Source organism: Protomyctophum bolini (assembly GCF_963924005.1).
Source record: "Protomyctophum bolini genome assembly, chromosome: 16".
Taxonomy (NCBI): domain Eukaryota; kingdom Metazoa; phylum Chordata; class Actinopteri; order Myctophiformes; family Myctophidae; genus Protomyctophum; species Protomyctophum bolini.
Window position 1 is genome coordinate 34,183,891 of NC_137877.1, and position 22,925 is coordinate 34,206,815.

Sequence of the window (22,925 nt, forward strand, 5' to 3'; positions counted from 1 at the left end):
AAGAGGGGTTTTGAGGGGGGTACCAATGACATTGCAATGAACATCAATGATGACGTTTAGGTGAACATAAAAAAGAAAAAAAAAAAGTTGTATTATCCCAGAGTTACTTCGCCACGCACTCCGCGGCAGAAGTGCCCCGTTTGCATGAATGAAACTGTATGTAATCGCGCCTGTGTGTGTGTGTGTGGGGGGGGTGGCTTACAGACGTGCGTGTGCGTGTGTGTGTGTGTGTGTCTTCTCCAACGCTGCAGATTCTGAATTTCTGAGAGCTAGTGACGTGTGAGCCGGGGGCGGGCCTGGTGTGGGCTGAGAGCTGGTGACTCTGATAGGCTTGCCACATCTTTTCCGCACAGGTTTTCAGTGGCTGGGCCGCACATCTTTTGCGCACATCTTTTGGCCACGTGACCAACTTCACAAATGTTAAAATAGATTGCAACGCTGGGTGTTACAGGGTTAAAGTATAGGCAGACAGTAGGCTTCTTGTCAACCGGGTCCAAATGTCTCAAGAGTATAGGGAAGGGAGACAACTTTTAACCTCTGCAGATGTGCACTAAGATTCTCTACCATATAAATGGCTTAACATAAGGTTTGATTAATTAAAATAAGTTCATGGCATGGTTTTGAAAATGTTATGTTTATTGAGCATTCTGGTATAAAGTAGGCCCATGTATCAAAACGTAAATTACGGTATCAAAAAATGTTTGTTTGCAGCAGGAGATACAGAATACAAGCTACCGGTAACTGCTAAAAAATTGAAAATGAGAGAAGTCATTGGGTAAAACAGCATCACGGAAATGCAACTTGCAATAGTCAAAGCAAAATTAAAACAGATTCAATGTCTTGATCTTGGCCTTAACTGCAAACAAATACACTTCATCCACTTATCACCCTCTAAATGTACACCAAATCTCTTTGCAGAAAATAGGCAATCTACAATTTCATATTTCTATTTTCACCAACTGTTTGCCCGAGAATAGTCATCCCTAGATATGTTCCCCAGGTTATATGTTCCCCACTCCCCCGCCCCCCAAAAAAGGGTTTGATCATTTCCTCTCCCTGAAAAAGTGGATTTTCAGGCCTGTTTTAAAAGATGCAAGTGATCTGTTTTGAGGGAGGGGGTCACGCTTTGGGGGCAGTGCTGTAGAAGGAGAATTTGTTTTGAAAGTGGGTGTTACCAGAACGTTGTTCTCACTCCCATATTGGTTCAGCGGATACTACAACAAATATAATATAAATACTAATAGTCATATTATTGTCATCTGGATTTTACCAATCAAGTGTAGGAAAAAGATTTCGCACACATCAGGCGTATGCACAGGTGCGTAGGCCAGTGGACATCAATGAAAGGAATGAAAATACACCTGCACACACTGTATCTGCTCTGTACTGTACATGAGTATTTTCTTTAAATAATGCAATGTTTCGGTCCCTCTGGACCTTCTTCAGGCATCATGCCTGAAGAAGGCTGTTGCTGAGTTCCGGCAGTCAGTTCAGTTGGAAATGGATGAATAAAACCGAACAGCCAAAACATGTCCATGCTTCCAGACAACATCAACGCTGATTGACTGCCAGCACACGATGCGTGGAGTCGGGTGGACGGCTGGACGCGAAGGTAGCTCCAGTTGGATTGGCCACCAGTGGAAATGAAAGGGGGCGTTCTTAGTTCACCCAAAGGGCAAGTTTCTGATAGCATTAATAATATTATATAATATAAATATAATATTAACTGAATTTTTGGGTGAGTGGGGAACATAGAACCTTTTTTAGAGGTAAATGGGGAACATGGAACCATAGAACCAAACTTAGTTAACTTACCCATGGCCAAGCAGAGAATATATTGAAATACACACAGAAACAAAGAATATTAAACATTGCTGACAGAAAATAGTCTATTGTTCGTCTATAAGACATCTAATAATATTTATTCATGAGGTAAAATAAGTACAATTCAAAATGCGCACGCACACACGCACACGCACGCACACACAACAAAAAAGTGTCAAACATTTCAAAATACAAACAATGAAACAATGAAATGAAAAAAATATATTGTGGGGAATATGTGAGAATATATTTTGAATGGTTAAAAATAACCATCAGTCCGAGACCTTCAGCTCTCACTGGATCTGTTCGCAGAGTGTATGGCGGCTGGGATTAGGATCAGCATCTCCAAATTGGAGGCCATGGTTCTCAGCAGGAAATCAATGGATTGTGCAGTCAGGGTAGAGAAGGAGACTTTGCCCCAGGTGAAGGAGTTTAAGTATCTCAGGGTTTTGTTCACGAGTGAGAGGAGGACATAGCAGGAGATCAGCCAGAGAATCAGAGCAGCAGGGGCGGTATTGCAGTCACTTTACCGTACTGTTGTGACGAAGATAGCTGAGCCAGAAGGCAAAGCTCTCTGTATATCGAGCAATCTTTGGTCATGAAGTGTGGATCATGACCGAAAGAACAAGCTGCCCGAAATGAGATATAGGGGGAAAAGTTCAGTCAGGCGAGAGAGACTCAGACTAGAACCGCTGCTTCTTCGCTTGGAAAGGAGCCAGCTTAGGTGGTTCAGGCATCTAGTATCTCCAAACTGGCCTGGGAACACCTTGGTATCCCCGTTACCCCCACGTCCCGATTCCGGATATGGAAGATGGATGGATGGTTAAAAATAAATAACATACATATGGAATATAAATAAAGCAAAATGCACATAAACCTGCACAGGGACAGCAGACGGAAAATAGTGAATCACACTGGGGTTTTAAAGTCAGATAAGGGCCTGCAATGCATGGCTATGGCCTGCAGAGGACAGCATTGTGTGTCTGTGACATGGTCCCGGTTCACAGCTCAGTGTTGCTAATCTTCACATTCTCTTTGGTGTTGCCGTTCTCGTCGGAGACAAAGCCTCCATTCTCCAGGGCGAGTTCCTCTTTCTGTTTGACGACGCCATCGTCACCAGCCTCCACTGCAGGACACTCACTGTCTGTTGCAGGTAAGCTCTTACTGAAATGCCTCTTATAGACCTGGTAGCCTAGGAAAGAGAACACCCTGACTCAGTACAACACACCTCAATCATTGATTTAAAAAAAGAAATTGATTTGGGGAAATGCATAGCAACCGGAGCGTTTCCAAAAATGAAACAGCGAGGCAATGTCATAGCGATATCAAACGCCTTAAGATGAGCCTGCTCGTCATCTGTACCCAGCGCCATTAATAACGTCCTTGACGTTCTTTATTCTTTATTCATTTGGATCCCCATTATCTGCCACTAAAGTAGAAGTAGTAGCTACTCTTTCTGGGGTCCACATGACATGAAAATATTGGAGAAGCACTGGCGTAAATGAAGCCCTCACCTCCCACGGCAACGAGTGCCGCTACCATCTGGAAGATGCTGTAGATGAGAGGGAAGGCGAACATGACCTCCAGCTCCTCTGCAGAGAAGGACAGCTGAACGATGGTGCTGCATAGCTGGGAGTTCTGGAAGCCCGTTTCCAGAGCGATGGTACGACACCTGACAACACCACCACCACCACAGAAACACCCGGTTAATGTGATGAGGCAGCAGTATTGATATTGTTTCAATATGGGCCGCAACTGCAGTACATCCTGCATGAATAAAATATGAAAATCTTTGTGTCATATAGATCTAAATGTCATAGATAAAATCAAGAATTCCATTATCACAAATACAAATGTGTCGATATGGAGGTACAGCAACGACCTTCACACATGCAGTCCTACCTGTACCAGGGCTGGCCTACGAAGCGGGCTAGAAGGAACCCCCCTCCGAAGCCGATGAAAGGGTAGATGGCGCCGATGATCCAGAGTGAAGGAGCGATGGTCCAGGACGACTGATAGAGCACTCCCCCCACCACCGCTATGAGGATGATGAGAGCAAAGCCCACGATAGAACCCACCTACACACACACACACACACACAAATACAATGTGAACAAAGGTACAGCACACACACACTAGGGCATTAACAAGTTTTTGACGGGAGGGGGGCTTTAACAGGGGACGGGTGGGGGTGCACGCGCTCAAATACGGAGCGTGTCAAACGACGGAGCGTGTCAAACGGAGCCGCACTAAACATACAGCGCACACAGTGGCCTCTCCAATATGGCACAGAAACCCATTAGAAAAGACATAGGCTAGCTAGGCTACACACACTGTATCTATGGCAAGGCGATGATTATCAAAACATACAGTATACATTTAATTGTAAACACTAAACAGTGCAGGAACACACGCACACACTGGCACATAGACCAGAAAAGAGAACGCAACAGACAGACTAGGCATAATTGGCACAGCACACTGGCTCACTACAGCCATAACACAATACAAAATACCATGTGTACCTTCAGAACACAATAGAAGTCATAGGTCATAGGTATAATTAACATTATTGCAGCCAGCAGGAGTTTGGCACATCATCAGATCAGAATACAATCTGCTATTACCTTCCACGTTCACGACGTGAACATTTCCTCCTCCTCCTCCTCCTCCTCCTCCTCCTCCGACAACAACTCCAAGCATAACGTCCTCAAGCTTCGTATTTTCTGAGCCATGCAAACAAACCGCACTGACCGGAGACGGAGAGATTCATGCGTCCCGCGAGTAAAGCTGGTCACTGTCAGCACGGGGGTGGGGTGGCGGGGGGTACAGTTTGGGGACAAAGTTTGCGCGCTTCTGTACTTCTCTTACAGTCAATTAGTGGGACACGCTGAGAGCGCACATCAAAGGAGAACACAGCTGCAGGTTGTTAATTAAGGCTGTGGCTGAACTCCGATGCAAAGGGAAAGAATGACACGTCCGTGACAATAACCAATCCTACAGTTTGAATTCTGTACACACACGCACACATAGAGCAAAAATAATACGGGGAAAACAAATGAAAATGTGTGTTTTTTTATTTTTTTCTTTTAACTTCTCCTAATTTGAATCGACTTGTGTTAATGAAGTCGATGCGTCGGTCGTTGCATCGATTTTTTTAATGAATGTACACACACACACACACACACAGTGTGTGACGTTTTTGTCCTGAGCCGTGAGGAGAGTTGGACCCCATGCAATGTCGACATTCTGCTCTGTTGTGCTACCCAGGGATTTACTCTACTCTCCCAGAGCCATGAGTTGATGTTTAGGCTGTTTGAGCTAAGTTACTATACGTGCTAATAACACAACCTGGAGGATTTGTTGCACGTGTGAATGCTAGTAGTATGATGATATCCAAAGCACACTCCCGTCTCCCACTCATAAAAAGTGGGAACAGGGGGCATTGACGCATGCGCTGCCTGTAACCATGGCGATAACAGATCCCAGCATCGCATAGCCCAAACACAGAATCACTACTTACTAACTAGACTGTAGGTGTTTACACAAAAACATAAATGAACAGCTTAGATGTTGGGAAAGGGTAAAACACGTGCAGATGCTGATGGTCAATGCCTGTGTGCAAGTTCAGATCAATTGCTCAAGCCACTGAGGAGAGAACCCAGCTGAACAGGTTACAAGGTTTTTGTCGGACAGCATGTGTGTGTGTGTGTGTGTGTGTCTGTGTGTCTGTGTTCTTACCTTGAGTATTTTCTTGGCAGCTTCAGGTTTCTTGTGTTTCACTAAGATTCCCAAAGCGACAGGAACAAGTAGAGACACCAGAGTGATACCTGACACACACACCCACATTTGAAATGTTTATTTATGTCCACATAATGAGAAGTACAGGAATACCTTGTACAAAGGACAAAGGACATCCCACCTAGGGTATGGGCACTGATGACGCGAACGAGAGAACACGCCCCCTAGTGTCCCCAGTGGGAATCGATCCCAGGACCTTCTAGCTGTGAGGCGACAACGCTGCAGACTGCGTCACCGTGCCCACAGAGTTGTTATACATTAACTTTATTTCTACAGCTATGTCACTGGGTTTTACAGACAATAAAATAATTTAAGTTATAGTCAATAAAAATGCTGTTCTATCCTACCAACTTACCTGCCAATGAGGAGCTCCCGCCGGCAGGGCGTAAAGACGTAAAGTAGACCCATGCCACCCAGCGTCCCTCCCCCGAACACGAGCCAATTGAAGCTCGACATGCACCCTGGCGGATTTAAACTCAAAACCTCTGCGGTGGTGGGCCGTTGAATCGCATTTTTTATGTAATTACTCGGATTCTCAGGTCTATATAATACCCAACAGTTCTGTAATATCTTGGAACAAATCCAATCTTAGAATTACCGTAAATGAATTTCACGTATCCAATTAGAGTACAGGTCAGAACTAAATCAGATCTCAGAACAAACCTGCACCAGGAAAACAAACTACAAAAGTGTTTACCTATGCTGTCATAAGGGATCTGGATGCTGTCTGCGGAGGTCCAGACACTGGTATAGATGAGGAGGCACAGAGGCATCATACCCAGGGCCAGGATGGACGAACAGGCCGTCATACTGATGCTGAGGACACACAACGGGTACATGGAAACATGTGTCATCATTCAAAAATCTAAATATATTCAGGCAAAAAAATATTTCCAATAAATGTAACACTGTAACTGTATTAAGTTTCATGGGCAAAAAAAGCTTTGCAAGCACGAAACTTGGTATCTTAGAGTGGAGTGCGTGAACAATGAATTAAACGTGTCATAAAGTAATCCAATTAAACATCATTACATTAAACTAAAGCAATTAAACCAACTGGTCATTAAGCAGGGCCAATCATTTCCATTTAGACACACAGGATGTTTGTTCTTTAGCTGTATTATTAAACCGTAATTAGTACTGTAGTGTACAGTAATTTCAGTAATTAGTGAGTCAGTTAGTGTTCAATCACATATTATTTCAGGCAGCCAACAAAAAGCCAACAACCCACAGTCACTGCCAGCGAGCCAAACAATCATCCACACAGTGACAGTAACAACTAGAAAAAGTGCCCAGGTCTCCACCCAGGCCAGGTCAGGTTGTGGCCTCCTGGTGGCGCTATAATAGGCCAATGTGAAAAGGGTGCCATTTGTTCTTACACCATTGATGGCAATTGGATGATTTGAGGCATTTGTTTTCGTTCCAAAAATGATTTTAGCCAAAATACACCCGTTGGTGGCGCTATAACAGGACAATGTGAAAAGGGTGGGATATATAATATTCCTCAGCGTAGTAGGAAAGTCTGTGAAATATTTCACGTCAATTTGAATATGAAATATCGGACAGATCCATCTTGAACACATGACTATAGAGATAGTGTGTAACGGGAAAAAACAGCACCCTCTGCTGTTTGTTTCCTTTGAATTTGCCTCTGGGGGCAGGCCCCAGTAGAATGTGTATAACAGGATGTTGGCCCGTTTGGCACGGCCTCATCCCCCCACTTCCTGTGGTGTGCCTGTGTTTTCATTCCCCCTATCAACAGTCTATACACATTCTGAGTGGCCTTGCCGACAGATTCGGTATCGCAGCACAGAATCGGTTCTTGAAAGATTATCCACCTAGTGACAGTAACAATGAACCAGTCAGTCATCTAGTGACAGTAACAATGAACCAGTCAGTCATCCAGTGACAGTAACAATGAACCAGTCAACCATCCAGTGACAGTAACAATGAACCAGTCAGTCGTCCGTGACAGTAACAATGAACCAGTCAACCATCCAGTGACAGTAACAATGAACCAGTCAGTCATCCAGTGACAGTAACAATGAACCAGTCAGTCATCCAGTGACAGTAACAATGAACCAGTCAGCCATCCAGTGACAGTAACAATGAACCAGTCAGTCGTCCAGTGACAGTAACAATGAACCAGTCAGTCATCCAGTGACAGTAACAATGAACCAGTCAGCCATGCAGTTACAGTAACAATGAATCAGTCAGTCATCCAGTGACCGTAACAATGAACCAGTCAGTCATTCAGTGACAGTAACAATGAACCAGTCAGTCATTCAGTGACAGTAACAATGAACCAGTCAGTCATCCAGTGACAGTAACAATGAACCAGTCAGTCATCCAGTGAAAGTAACAATGAACCAGTCAACCATCTAGTGACAGTAACAATGAACCAGTCAGTCATCTAGTGACAGTAACAATGAACCAGTCAGCCATCTAGTGACAGTAACAATGAATCTACAGTCAGCCACCCAGACAGCTGCCAATCCGTCAGTTTAGCTTATTCAGATTGGAATTACTTTCATTCATTCTGAATAACAAAAAAATATATAATTCTGATATGCATTATTGTTATTAACAATAATACTAATAATAAATACATGTATATATTTCTTTGCATTGTTTACCGGTATGCATCATTTTTGAACCAAATTCCTAGATTTGTTCCTAGATTCTGAATGCAAAGACCTGATCTGATGACTTACAAATTACAGTGTGGACATTCACTCCTAAACATCAGATTTAAACAGTGTTGGACAGTCAGTCCTAAAGATCAGATATGAGAAACAAATCAGATTTCCCTGCAATCTGAACAAATCTCTCAGCCCTATTGTTAACACTATTAAAACTATTAACCCTAACCCGTGAGCTGAGCAGCTGACCCCACAGACACAACCAGTCAGTCAGTCAGTCATCCATCCGTTACAGCCCAACCAATCAAAATGACAACTGGACCTTTGATTGATGTTTCCCTTCCTCCTCTCAGCCCATCATGTCTCACCTGAGGTCCATGTCTCCGTCCAGCCAGTAGCAGATGATGTTGGAGCTGGAACCCCCGGGGCAGCAGCCCATGATGATGATGACGATGGCCTGGACCGGCATGACGTCGAAGGACAGCGCCAGGGCGAAGGCCGTGAAGGGCATGATGCCGAACTGGCACAGGAAGCCGATGACGATCCCCCACGGCCTCCTGATGTGACCCCACAGTTTGAGGACGTCCACGGTGCAGCCCATGGCGAACATCACCATGGCCAGCATGACCGTCAGCACCACGCTCAGCACCAGGCTCAGGACGGCGTTGTAGTTGCTGGGAGGAACCAGGCAGTTGGCCCCCGAGCAGACGGTGGCATCGGAGGGGCATGCCACACTGAGCACAGTGGTGGCCATGGCGGACGTGCTAGTCATGGTTCACAAGATAAAAGAAAAGGAGGCTTCCCGACTCCGTGAAGAATGGCATAAAGATGTCCCTGGCGGTGTGGCAAGCCTTAGAAGGTTCCTCTGCAGGCTCTGCTCCTATCCACAGAGACCAAGAAACACAATGAGGACTGACACCCTGCTGCTCTTTAACTTCTAGCCAGCAGCGACTTACACATTTGGACGGGAGGGTGGGAAATGCTGGAAAAAAAGTAAAAAATTAACCTGTGCTTAAAGTTTCATTTTTACGAGGTCAGTGTTTAAAAGCACACGCATATAAAGACAGAAGTCGTTTCAACTCGCACTACAGTACAATAAATGTGATTACACCATGTTCATCTTTTATCGCCCTTTGAGCCTTTAAAACCTTTATTGGACTCTTCCAGGCATGTGCAGCATCATCATCCTCCATGAAGGTACTGTAAGATGCCTTTAGTGTTAAACCCATGCGGACGGCAGACACACCCTGACAACACAATGTCCTCTGTGTGTGTGTGTGTGTGTGTGTGTGTGTCATCAGGAGTGCCAGCAGTCAAGTCCAATCACAGTAAAAGAGGGAAAGGACATTGTAAAAGCTCCTGCATTTGGGGTTGTTAGATTTTTGCCCAATCACTTCGTGACGCCAAAGTAACTTTTTAAATAGTGAGAATCAGTTTCCTGGCTAGATAAGTTACACCCATACAGACAATTAAAAACAAATGAGATGAAAATGACACATAGTTTTATCCTTTGATTTATCAAAGTTGAGACACAATCATTATCATACACTATACCTTTTCCAAACATCATAGGGGAATAATTTAGAATCTTCAGCTTTGAATTAGCTAATATTCGAAGATGCAAAACTAATGAAAGATGCAAAAGGAGTTAAAGACAGTTTGTTCATGTGTTTTTCACTCCCTGGGTTCTGTCATTTATTAAAAGCTAAAGGGGGAAATATTTAACACAAAAGTTATTGAACAACCAACTCATACCATTAACCGCATATTTCACTTTTATTGTCAAATAAAACAGCATTATCCCATAAAATGTACAGAACTAACATTCCATGTAGGAAACCGATTAAAATGAATTCTTCATTAAATCAAGAAAACAGAGATCAAACATGTCAATCTCCTTCCCACAGTGAAGTCTGAGGTCACTATTCACTAATTACATGTCCTTATGATTCTATATAAAGTCATTATATAGATATTCTGAAAGAAAGACAATATCCTTCACTGGACAGAACAGAGCAGAGACAGATATTCTACATTTTGAACATGATGGGCTGTATTTTGCGTGTCTTAAGTACCAGGTCTTATTCCCTAACTTGAGTAAACTAAAGACCTGGAGGCGTGATCAATGCCATTTGGCTATTCTGAGTGGCCAAAGAGCATTGATCACGCCTCCAGGTCTTTAGTTTACTCAAGTTAGGGAATAAGACCTGGTACTTAAGACACGCAAAATACAGCCCGATGAGTCTTAACCCGCCAACCAGGGCAGCATTGGCTCAGGGGTAGAGTGGCCGGTAGAGAGGCCGGATAGGAACCGCGAGGTTCCCAGTTCGATCCCGGGCTCCCCCAGAGTTACTGTCAAAGTGTCCTTGAGCAAAACTATGAACACCTAATTGCTCCCGATGTGCAGGTTGGTGCCTTGCATGGTTTCCGCCGCCATCGGTGTATGAATGTGTGTGTCTGAATGGGTGAATGTAATGCACAATCTATGTAAAAGTGCTACATAAATGCACCATTTACCGACCGTGCTGAACTTCAACTCTCTAGTCCAAAATATGACTGCTCTGATGTTATTTTAATAACCAGGATGTGCATGTATGTAAACATACAAAAATATTTATTTTCAAGGTTTGTTAGAAACATTTAAAGCTTCACCTGTGCAGTATTTCCATAATAGTCCATTATACTCAGGTAGTCTTAGATCAGCTTGTACTGGTGGCCTTGAGGTTCGCTGTTACGTGAGCGATGAAACACCTCAACACGTAGATACCTGAGAAAGTATGGGAGCTGGGGGGGACGAGAGAGAGAGAGAGAGAGAGCAAGAGAGAGACACAGACAGACAGACAGACCAAGATCAGTCGCTAGTATTGATTTTTATTGCACTCACACTACAGTTGAATCTTCTGATCCACTCTGTGTGTGTGTGTGTGTGTGTGTGTGTGTGTGTGTTGAGCCCCACCCTTCATGAAACTCAGGAGAGGATGAGAGAACAAATGGCGTGACTGATGACAGCAACACAGTAGTGCCTTCATCATACAGTGAATTAGACAAGCACTTTTTTTTTCTTTTTTTTTTTAATAAGCAGTAAAGTATAAGTGTGTACAACCTGCTTTACATATAGATTCCCTGAAGTTGTACTATGATTCGCCACTGTGTGAGAAAGACAAAAAAGGCTCATAACTTAATTTGGGCCGCGTCCAGAGCCTTTTATGGTGCTTCTGGACAACCGCAAATCCGACCGACTCGACACCGGGCACTGCACTCCCTCGGGTCGTCTACGACGCTTGGGGCGAATTTGAAGTTGGTCGGTTGAACGGTTCTCGAGATACGTGGATTACAGACGTAGTAGAAGTAGTAGCTCTGCAGGGGTTTTTCTTATCAGTTTGTTATCAGTGTCATCAGTGTTATCTTCATTCCACACTTGACACACCTGTCTTTCAGCCAGACGACATCGACCTTGTGCAAATGTGCACGCACGCACACACGGTTGAGGCCATCAGGCTGAAGGACAGGTGTGTGTGTGTGTGTGTGTGTGTGTGTGTGTGTGTGTGTGTGTGTGTGTGTGCATGTGTGTGCGTACTACATCAAATGTATACATGTTACTGACTTTCATTCAGATCACAAAGTGTTTGCATGAGGAAGGGTCAGATCTTTCTGTGGTTGTCATAACAACACTTCCTGGGGTGGCAGTGATAAGTCACCATCCATCATCACGGCACCGGGCCAATGGTAAAAATAACAAACGTTTAATTCAGCTTTAATGCATTTTCTATTGTGCATCATATACATTGCAGGTTTTCAGCAAGTCCATGCAGTTTCTGCAGGAACTGCTTTTCTAGTTAAAAAAACATACATTTCTGGCATCTCATGTACTTGTACATCATTCGTTCTGACTGTGTGCACGTGAGTAGTGTACTAGTGAATAAAAGTAGTGATTAAAAGAACAGGGAGGTTTGTGTGTGTGTGTGTGTGTGTGTGTCGTTCTGTTATCTTATCTCGTTTGATCACAGATATCTATCTGACCTGATGGACATCTGCACTGTCATCAGACTTCCTGTAACAGCAGAACTGGGATGTTACCTCATAAAATTAAACTGCGATTATTATATTATATTTATAAAAAAATCTATATCTGTGCCAGTGCATTCAGCTTCCCTGTAAGCTGGTACACTGTCGGTCTCTCCTACCTACACTGTCTCCCTCTCAGCTTTCCTACCATCTGTCTCTCCTACACTGTCTCCCTCTCAGCTTTCCTACTACATGTCCCTTCTACAGTCTCCCTCTCAGCTTTCCTACTATATGTCCCTTCTAAACTCTCCCTCTCAGCTTTCCTACCGTCTGTCTCTCCTACACTGTCTGTCTCTCAGTGGCAAGTGGACGCTGGTGTTCCGGTACGCAGAGTGGTAGAGGTGCCAAGCTGTTGTAGCCGAGTATGGAAATGGCTGTGTCGTTTTTTCCTAATTACTGTGGGAGAGTGCAATCATCCAATCTACCACGAAAATCTAAACAAGAGTTAACAATACCCCTACCAACAGAAGAATATTGCATGGTACAGATTGGTGGGGTGTCACACCACGCTTGTGTCGCCAAGGCAAAGCCTAAGGGAGGCAGGGAGAAAGAGGGGGCAGGGACGGTGTGTTCTGTTCCTTTGGCCTATTACTATTACGCTAAGTGAGGATGTGCTGTGGGTCTGCTCCACGTTTTTATGAAGAGTATGGTGACATGTTAAGTTCAGCCGGTCCTACCTGACCAGGAAGGGCTGTGGGAAACACCCTGTCGTTTGAGTCTTTACAAGCTCCTGAAGTTGCAGCAGGTTAGAGAGCAGAGCCCCTCGTGTCACCTTGTCCGTTTTAGTCACCACCATCTGCACATGACGGGAATATTAAAATATATGAACACCTGCATATGACAGGAATAATTAAACACAGTCAGTGTGTTCCTTGATTTCGTCGGAGGGAGGTGAGCTAAGCAGGAACAATAGAGGTGGTGGGAAAAAGAGAGAGAGAAGAAGAAAAGCAGGAAGAAACAGAGGCTGCTTTGTTCATGCTGGACAGACAGCTTTTGTTGTACAGTTTGTACGTTTTTGTCCCCGTCAACCTGTATTAGGGAATAAAGTTAAGTTCAACTCAAACTTATTCCCCATTAATACAGGTGCACAGTAAACGGTTCTTCAGACAAAAACAATAAAAGCTGTGTCTCCACTTTCTTCCTGCTTTTCTCTCTCGCTTTTTCCCCACCTCCTTTGGACTCTCTAATGAACGTTATCCTAAAACTATTCCAGCATACCCATTACCTACCTCCAATAAAATCAAGTGAACTCACTGTGTTTAATTACCTCTTTCCATTACACTACATCAACACATTGCAGATGATAAGGAATCTTACAATACATTTAAATATTAAACATCTGCACATCAAAGTACAATTACAAAACGTTTAAATAGTATCCTAGTAAATGTAGTAAGGTGCACAATGATAGTAATATTCCAATATGTCAGATTTAAATGCTATTACTTGTAGTTATTATATACTGTTCTTAAATGTGGGAAGCTTGGACAAAGAGGGTTTCTTTTACACATGCATAATTATTTGTGCTGCGACATAAAATAAAATGGACGTTCTTAGAATTACATAAAGCTGTAAAATAAAATGCAGCAGACATAACAAGCTCCACTGAATTCTGATATTGCTTATCAGAAAACAGAAGCATGAGCAGAAGTCACTTCTGCTAATGCTTCTGTTTTCTAATAAGCAATATCAGAATTCAATGGAGCCTGTAGACTCTACACAGCAAGTTTGTAGAGTAATGTATGTTCAAAATGACTGATTTGATTACAATTCCGAAAAGAAGCAGCTCTAGTGACATCTACTGGCTTTTTAAATACACTGCAGTTTGCTCTTCCGTGCAGGCCTACAATATGACAATCCTATTACCTGTTAACATTTTAAACATTAGCCAGTCTGCCCAGTACTTATTATTAATCTTTTTTTTTTGTCTATAATAGTACTGGGCATAGTAAAGGACTGTCCATTACACTGGCCATGATAATATGTGCCTACAAGGTGTGCTGGTAGAGCACAAGAGGGTAGTTTCAGTCCATAGCCTCATAATCCTCTTTGAACGATTTGAATACTATTCAAGAATTTTGTTCCTTGTTCCGCTGGCAGCTGAGAAAAATAAATATGAAGCCGACGGGCCCAGTAGAATGCAAAATTAGCTGTGGACAGACAGAGACACACACACACAGGCAAATTCGCCTGGCTGGCAGAGATTAATCATATTCATTTTAAATCGTATTACTGTTATTCAGGAGTTGAACCATGTATCAAGCTCTGTTTTAGCACTGAAGTTTAATCAACCAAAAGCCCTGTTATGTCACCGCCTTAGCTGTGGTCAATGAGTTAATAACTGAAGAGCATGAATATTTAAGTGCACAGACACTTCATTATGAATTTATAACTAATCTGTGGTGCCGTTTCAGAGGCGGCAGGTTTTAAATAGCTGAGTGGGAGCATTCAACATTCATCTGCTGCCGACACCAAGGTGGGTGTGGTGGGGAGGAGAGGAGAGGATCGTTAAAAGATATATTTTTAAAATGCTCAATGTGTTGCGTTGCGACGTTACAACACATTGTGAGCTTGTAGATTTTTGCCTTATTTGCGGCACAAATCTTTGAATATATATTCTTTCAGAGCGAAGGTTTTTCTTTCGACGTCAGGCCTAAATGGCATTAAAGGTAAAAACAACGTATAGGTAGCAGCACCAGGTCTAAATGGGTTAAATCCGTTTTCTCGATTAACTGTTGCACCCCTAAATAAATGTATTTCGATGTGACGCTCACAACATAAAGCAAGCACAAACCTGTACAGCCTAGAGACTGCAGGTTGTTAACATTATTGTTAGTAGTTTCCATACCACATAAGGTCGTCTGACCTCCTCACACATCTCCAAGGCGATAAGGTCTGGCTTCTGGACACCAACACTGCCATCCACCAGTAGGAACGTCCTCACCAGGCTGAAAACAAATAACAAGTAGGCATTTGTCAGGTGAATGAATGAATGTGTGTGTGTGTGTGTGTGTGTGTGTGTGCGTGTGGCATATGTATATGCTACAGTATGATTAGAAAACTAGTCGGATTGAAAAAGGTGCACTTGTTTTCCAGGTGGATGGTGCGTCAGACCAGAGCATGATCAGCGAGAGAGAGGGAAAAATAGAGAGAGGGGTTGGTTGAGAGAGGGAGTGAGTGGGGGAGGAGAGATGGAGAAGAGAAGGAGGGAGCCTATTCCACCCACGCAAGAACCCTGGCAATGCAGAGTACAGACACTTGAATATGTTGAACAGCATGTCAAGTGATACGTTGTCTGCACAATATAACAGTGGGCAAGCTGTATAAAGCCTTAGCAGTGCTAGTGTAATGTTTACTGAAGTGCTTACTTTTCCCTTGCGAGCAGATAAGGCTCCACCATGTCTACAAAGTCTTTGGGTGCTCTGTAGCCATATCCCGGCATATCAACGATGGTGAATGCCTTCCCTACTTTGAAGAAGTTCATTTTCTTCGTGTGACCCTGAGGAAGAAACAGATGGAAGCCAAGCCTCATGAGTGTGTTATTAGTTAATAAACAACTTCTATTTAAAAACACAACACTATACTCTAGTCTACACGGTGTAGAAACATGATGCGTTGTGTCGAGTCGAACAACGCCTTATTGTGGCTCATTGCTTAATTTCACCATGTTCTACTCACTGGAGTTTTGGAAACGCGAACCTCCACCTCAGGAGTCAAGGAGAAGAGAGCTTTGATGAGAGATGATTTTCCCACGTTGCTTCTCCCAATAAAACACACCTAAGAAATGAACACACTTCATTTCTAATACATACTTACAATACCTACAGAGTATATAGCAACAATGTGTGATATGATATTGACTGTTGCTCTGTGCACGCCAGACTGACTGCCTAAACATAAAGGTAAAGTAAGACAAATTATCTTAATGACGGTTTCAATTAATTTATTCTTCCACTCATTAATTTGTTCTTTATATCATTCATCCATCCAGGTCATCCTATCAAAGAACATTCCAATTATACACAAATTTCATCAACTGGTTCAATCATTTCTGAACTACAAACCAACAAATTATTACGACTGCCCTCTACTTGAGCTGGTCAATTATGCATTAAACATGATCTCATAATTTAATCAATTAATGTGATGCAAAATATTCTATACAAAAAAAATCCTCCACAGCATGTGTCAACTGTGTAAAGAAAACAATTAACCAAAATCATGTGTGATTTCAATATAAATACTCATGGAGCTACTGTACATATACTGTCCTGGCATAGTGCATCTCTTTGTACCAATAGGAGAAGTGTTTAAAAAGAAAGCTAGGAGGAGACAGATGTGTAGAGATATGCTTTGGTGAGACTAAAAGCGGGCAAACAAATAGAAATTAAATCAGGATACACAACAGTAATACCAAAGGCTCATTAGCTTTAGGTAGTTTAGAGAAAACATATACTGAATGACAAATATTGAATGACATTTTGTTCATAAATATTGTGATTATTTTAATCTCAACTCTCTAAGACTTCACAACCTCAAATGGACACTTTTGCTTAGTGTGTTATTTTTTGCTATCTGCATTTCATGGTGATTATTCTATTGATTCCTTATTTGATTAAACAAATCATTATATAATTTTCGCTATTTCTTAACCGTTTGGAAAGAAGAAAAAAAAACACATTTAATTTTTTGTTTTCACTTCAACCTTTATATATGGGTTTAATCAATTCAATCAATTAACTGTTGTACCTCTATGCGGCAATATGGAACCATATTGAATACTGAACGTCCATGAATATTGTGATATAAATTGTAAGTTTGACCCACGTGTCATGGAGATGAATGTAGTTCTCCAGGCCAGGGATTCATGGCCCTGTGACAGAGCAGCTACTAACATGCCTCTGTCCTACTACACCATACAGCGTTTCATTTGGAGCCCAGAGGGTCAACGACGCTGCTCTCTGCAGGTTATAAATCTGTTCATTTGTTAGGAAGCTCCAACAGCTGCTATTAAATATGGATGAACTGTGGGAGGAGGAGGTACAGACACCGTTCTGAAGCTCCGGGCCGCTGCATAATCTGAGTTATGATTTATGAAGGCAGTCTCGTGACACTGAGAGTGACGGCTATCAGTCTACACGATCAATGAGCTCTGCACACACACACACACACACACGCCACGCCTCTTTCCTGTCGTTGCCATTTAAAAAAAAATGTTTTGGGGGAAAATGCAAAATAGCAAACATGGCTGATCCACTAGCTCACAACGAGTTGCATCGCAACACATAGTTTGTAGATCAGCTATGTTCACAATTTTGGAATATTTGATAATATTGTATAAACGTATTATACTGTGTTTCCACTATAATACTTTATTTATTTGGATTATTGGTATCAGTCATTGTTACTCATTTCTGTGTATATTTCTGTAATAGGCTTTGAACATTTTGATCAGTTGAGACGAATAACAGCCCAAGTCCATAATTTATTCTGACCCCTCCCTGAAAAGGCCTAGCTGTCCTGACCCCTTATCCATCCATGTATACAGTATGGAGAATTAGTGTGGACTTAGACTGTTAGTCGTCTCAACTGCTAAGTTATTTGTTAAATATTTCATGTGCGATTACTGTTTACAAAGCCTAAAAGGCAAAAAACACAATGAAATCATTCATTGTAATTATGACAATTATTGATTAATCGTTGACGAAAGACGCACATACTCCCACACGCAAACACATACTGTACGCACACACACACACACACACACACACACACACACACACACACACACACACACACACACACACACACACACACACACACACACACACACACACACACACACACACACACACACACACACACATCCATCCACTGACCTCAGGCTGTGTCAGGTTGGGTACGTGATCCATCCTCACAGCGGATGTGAGATAATCGATCTTACGCGTGGGAGACGAGCAGAACAGTTTCTCTGCTTCCAACAAATCCTCCACACCGGGACGAAACAGTTGGAACTGGCTCTTGTCCACAGACCTGTCGAGTTTGGCTTACATTAATGTTTTATTTGTATTTTATTCAATTCAACAAGCAGTTGAATTTAAGCAGTTCAACAACCTGGCATCCAGTAATGGGTTTCTGTGGAACGCAGCAACATTAATATTCTCAAACATTTTAATTTCTTTAAAATGCTTATTTGAACTCTGATAGTGTATAAAGAAAGACCCTCTAAAATCAGCTTACAATACTATGACAATTACTCAAGTATAACCAAACCACTGTATTAGCTGCATAATTGCATATGCCAGTTAGAACAAATAATATAAATAAGTCACAGAACAGCAGACCTGTCCAGGTAAGCCTCCAGCTGGTCGGAGGGATAAAGCAGGCCTCTGAGTTGTGTCTGTGACATCTGGGAGACTGCAGACTGAAGCGAGGCCAGCTTATGAGCACCACGCCGAGGCACAGAACTAAAGGGAGCCCCGGGCTTCAGCCAAGGGACCCACCTCCGACAAAACATCTGCTCTCCACTCAGTAGTCAGCCCTACCTGAGGACAGAGGCAGGGTTAGAAGATGACTGCTTAGACTGCATTCTGAAAGGCATTTAAAGGGACTATAAAATAGCTCAAGGCTCTATTGCTGATTACATATTAGGTTAGAACCCGCCGCAGTTTAAGTTAGAACTTAAACCAGGATGCGTCGACTTCCGCCTTCTGCCTTGAGCAGACCTCTATTATGTATTATATCCGATTAGGCTTTGTCAGGATGACTGAGCCAATAAGATCATATCGATCTGATATCAGCATTAGGTTAACCCGGACCAAATATAGGGATAGTCGTACTAGACATGACATACAGTATGTCCTATAGCCCGACGTCCTAGTCGAATATCCCCATATATGGAGACTATGGGCTGTATTTTGCGTGTCTTAAGTACCAGGTCTTATTCCCTAACTTGAGTAAACTTAAGACCTGGAGGCGTGATCAATGCCATTTGGCTATTCTGAGTGGCCAAAGAGCATTGACCACGCCTCCAGGTCTTTAGTTTACTCAAGTTAGGGAATAAGTCCTGGTACTTAAGACACGCAAAATACAGCCCTAAATGTCCAATGACCAACTCTTCCTCCTCCTGATATGAATAGAAATGAGAGTCTTCGTTACAGGGACACTTCACCTGTTGAAATGGCGTGACGTCAGGCCACGACGTCACGTCACCCTATAAAGATGTTTTAGATTTTAGCAGTGAGCCCAGTGTCTCTGATGTCATGGACACTGGGCTCACTAACTGACTGGACCACATGTCTCAGTAAGACAGCCCTCCCGCTATCCAAAAGGAGGAGCAGTGCACCAAAGCATTATGGAAATTGTAGTCTAGGAAGTAAGTGAGCCCAATGTCCATGACATCAGAGACACTGGGCTCACTGCTTACATTTAAAATGTCTAAAACCACAAATTACACATATAAAGACCCCCCAGGAAAGTGTTCTAAATCTTCTAAACATCATTAACATATTTTTTTGTTGCAAAAAGGGTGTCCCTTTAATGTTACCACTCTGTGTGGTAAAGTATGTAAATAGGATTTGCTCTTTTTGAGCGCTATGTTTGGTTTCCTACGTGGCTTTTATTCCTGGATGTTACAGTCACACTTATCTCCATATGTCAAGACGAGGACATGACTTAGAGTCAGATTGTAGCCTTAAATCTCCATAACATTTATTGAAGTGGATTACGTTCTACTTCATGGACTATTTTTTAGACCTGAGACAGCACGTCAATGTAACTGACTGCAGTCACTGCAGTACTGTAACGTGTTACAGTAGAGTAGAAAACCAGCGGAAGGCTCAGCTCTGCACCCCAGTAAAGAAATACTCAATTAGTATAGCATTTCTGTCCTTAAAATGTGAAACATGCAACCAAGCTATACCATTCATGAGGTATCATTGTACATGTTTAAAGATGTTCAATAAAAAGATGGCATTCCTCATTATTAATTGGTAGTCAGTATGATGTACACAATTTGCAACTCTAGAGTTTTTTATAATGGGATGAATCTAGAGTTGCAGTACTCTCCATTGACTCGATCCCCACTCATCCAAATTGCTTTTGCGATCTGCTTGTATTAAACAACGAATAAACTCACCAACATTGTAGCTGTAGGGAAAGCTTGAATTACTCTTTCAATCAGCAAAGCATTTGTTTCATAAAAATCCACGTAAACATGTTATGAGTGACTCAGCTACTGTCTGTCAAGAAATTCTGTGCAGGTGATATGTTTGGAACCAACACGTGAACACGGACATTGCTGTTCCTTGGAGTGGTTACACCACTGAGTGGCACTCAAAAATCTATAGTGGAGAAAATTGCGACTAGTATACGATAATGTTTTACACTTTCATGTTGACTTCTAGCCCTGAAACATGACTGTCATGATTATCATTAGCAGAGTATCATGTGAACCAAAGTTGACTTCTAGTTTAGCGTTCATAGCAATGTCATTTCTCCAAAATTCGCACCTGCCTGACAGGATAAGGTAATCAAGGGTCCAGGTCAGGATAATAAAACCACTTTACGGATTAATTATTACAATTAAAATGCGGGACAGACAATAATTGATGTCCATTATGTGACTTACATGAGTGAAAACGGCGGAATTAAATACTATACTGCTGTAAATAAAAGTAATTCACTGCGACTTGTCCAATTCTCCTTCCAAATCCGCCATTCTTCTGTAGCGGTGCAACACTAAAATGAGTCCCAGGAAACAATAACAGCGCTGCATTTGTGATTTGGTTCCGCACCCCGTTTCCCCCTAGTTGACAATGGATCTGCAAAAATAAATTAAATCAAATTGCAATATGTATTATAGTCTATACATTAGATCCGCCCTCCTGTATATACATGATATATAATAATTTCATACATTTCTAATAGCATAAGTGTGTGAGTGTGAGTGTGTGTGTGTGTGTGTGTGTGTGTGTGTGTGTGTGTGTGTGTGTGTGTGTGTGTGTGTGTGTGTGTGTGTGTGTGTGTGTGTGAACCTCTATGTACGTATATCATGTAGCCGCCTATCAGTATAATTTATTTATTTTGTAGGTCTATATAATTCTCACATGAATTATAGCAAATCCTGAATTTTCTTTTTATCGGACTGTAATTATTCAGTCAGCAATGCTTTGAATGTGCTACTGCCATATTCACAGTTCAAAGGACAAAAATACAGGTAGTTGCCAAATGTCAAGCTTTCAAATGAATTCAGTTTAATTTCAAACAAAACTTATTCTAAATCAAAGTGCACCCCCACATGATAACAAGCAACAACTGATATCAGTGTAGGGTTAAACGGGCTGTGATGAGATCATATCTCTATCCAAGCATGTGTTTAATGTTACCCAGGTCAACACAATATAACTCACTTATATGAATCCGTTTTTGGACTGAGCTCCATTTTTCTCTGTTGATGCATGAGGTGGAACTGTATGCTACTCACTGATGGCACAGTCACTGAGCTGGACCTGTTTTATAAAGTGGTGGGAAGTAACCAGTAAGACGCCTGAGAGTGTACCAGGTTTGATGAGGTCAGACCGACGTATGGTATGTCAGAACATGCAGGTCAGCTCTGTATATGGAGATCTAATGGTGTCTTGCGTGTACAGGGTTTGATGAGGGCCCAGGTAGGGCCGGGACTTAATTTCTGGGCCTGTTGAGAACTCTAGTTTTCGCCGGCTGCCGGGCACGGCTGCACAAATAACTTTGGGGCAGCCCGTCTAGAGTTTAAATGGACATGGTATCAGTCAAAAAGGAGACATGAGGAAGAATGGATAGATGGATGGGGAATTTAAGAACAGGTTCTGACATATATCCATATACTAATAGTAATATTAATGATCAGGGATCTCCATATATGAGCTTAATTGCGACAGCAGGTCGCATTTACTATGATGCATACCGGGAAGGAGAAGTCCACACACACACACACACACACACACACACACACACACACACACACACACACACACACACACACACACACACACACACACAATTAATGGGGAATTCAGGTGAAATGTCAAAGGTCATGGTCACTGTGTGAATTCACACAAAATCTTCATTAAATTGCTTCAAAGTCTTCATTCACTACGTACAGTATGCTGCTACATTCTGGACAGACACGGATGGTATGTTTTCCTGAGGCACACTATGAACATAATTATTGTTCTTATTAGTCCTTGTAACTTTGCATATTTACATTATTAATACCAAACTTACATTAAGTGATATAAATGATTATGTATTATTAAGCTAGACTTACCAAGCAATTAAAATCAGCCCCAACTTTAACAGCTGCAACATAAAATTGATGAACACTGTGAACAAACACATTCATGTATTACTAATATAATAATAATAATATTATTAATACTTTTATGTTTGGTACAGCAAGTATGTTGATGGCAATAAATTACTTTTGTACCTCAAGTAAAATTGTGTCACAATATCGCAATATCGTTTTTAGTTGGGTTTTTTTGTCTGGATTCTGAAATATTATCAAGGTGATTTAGACGGTGATCCGAGGAAGAGGTCAGTATTACAGCCTTT

General features: G+C 42.2%; 2 protein-coding genes across 5 annotated transcripts; both read right to left on the reverse strand.

Annotated features, from left to right (window-relative positions):
* Positions 1-2,722: 2,722 nt before the first annotated feature.
* On the reverse strand, positions 2,723-9,147 carry slc10a2 (solute carrier family 10 member 2). Its single transcript, XM_080785101.1, has 6 exons — positions 8,636-9,147; positions 6,323-6,441; positions 5,566-5,654; positions 3,727-3,902; positions 3,339-3,496; positions 2,723-3,016 (listed from the first exon to the last, which is right to left on the reverse strand). The coding sequence occupies exons 1-6, from the start codon at positions 9,037-9,039 to the stop codon at positions 2,826-2,828; spliced, it is 1,137 nt and encodes a 378-aa protein (XP_080641227.1). The 5' UTR covers positions 9,040-9,147; the 3' UTR covers positions 2,723-2,825.
* LOC308330280 (GTP-binding protein 8-like) lies at positions 9,067-21,064 on the reverse strand. 4 transcript variants are annotated; one of them, XM_080785104.1, is made up of 9 exons: positions 20,962-21,064; positions 18,677-18,877; positions 18,212-18,365; positions 16,011-16,109; positions 15,701-15,831; positions 15,181-15,280; positions 13,010-13,128; positions 10,920-11,051; positions 9,067-9,147 (listed from the first exon to the last, which is right to left on the reverse strand). In XM_080785104.1, exons 2-8 carry the CDS (start codon positions 18,847-18,849, stop codon positions 10,967-10,969), a joined length of 861 nt encoding a protein of 286 aa, XP_080641230.1. In that variant the 5' UTR covers positions 18,850-18,877; positions 20,962-21,064; the 3' UTR covers positions 9,067-9,147; positions 10,920-10,966. The 4 variants fall into 4 exon arrangements, with proteins under 4 accessions (XP_080641230.1, XP_080641229.1, XP_080641228.1 ...); XM_080785103.1 differs by having other exon boundaries at positions 9,138-9,249; XM_080785102.1 differs by lacking the exon at positions 9,067-9,147 and having other exon boundaries at positions 10,512-11,051.
* Positions 21,065-22,925: the final 1,861 nt, after the last annotated feature.

Bases quoted from the DNA above. Each gene is read 5' to 3' on its own strand.
- slc10a2 (XM_080785101.1), bottom strand. From the start codon at position 9,039: ATGACTAGCACGTCCGCCATGGCCACCACTGTGCTCAGTGTGGCATGC. The intron at 3,497-3,726 runs GTAGGACTGCAT...TGGTGTTGTCAG, and splicing joins GTAGGCCAGCCCTGGTACAG to GTGTCGTACCATCGCTCTGG. The intron at 3,017-3,338 runs GTGAGGGCTTCA...TCTCTTTCCTAG, and splicing joins GGCACTCGTTGCCGTGGGAG to GCTACCAGGTCTATAAGAGG.
- LOC308330280 (XM_080785104.1), bottom strand. From the start codon at position 18,849: ATGTTTTGTCGGAGGTGGGTCCCTTGGCTGAAGCCCGGGGCTCCCTTT. The intron at 18,366-18,676 runs GTCTGCTGTTCT...CAAACTCGACAG, and splicing joins CTGGAGGCTTACCTGGACAG to GTCTGTGGACAAGAGCCAGT. The intron at 15,281-15,700 runs GTAAGCACTTCA...ATTTGTTTTCAG, and splicing joins TATCTGCTCGCAAGGGAAAA to CCTGGTGAGGACGTTCCTAC.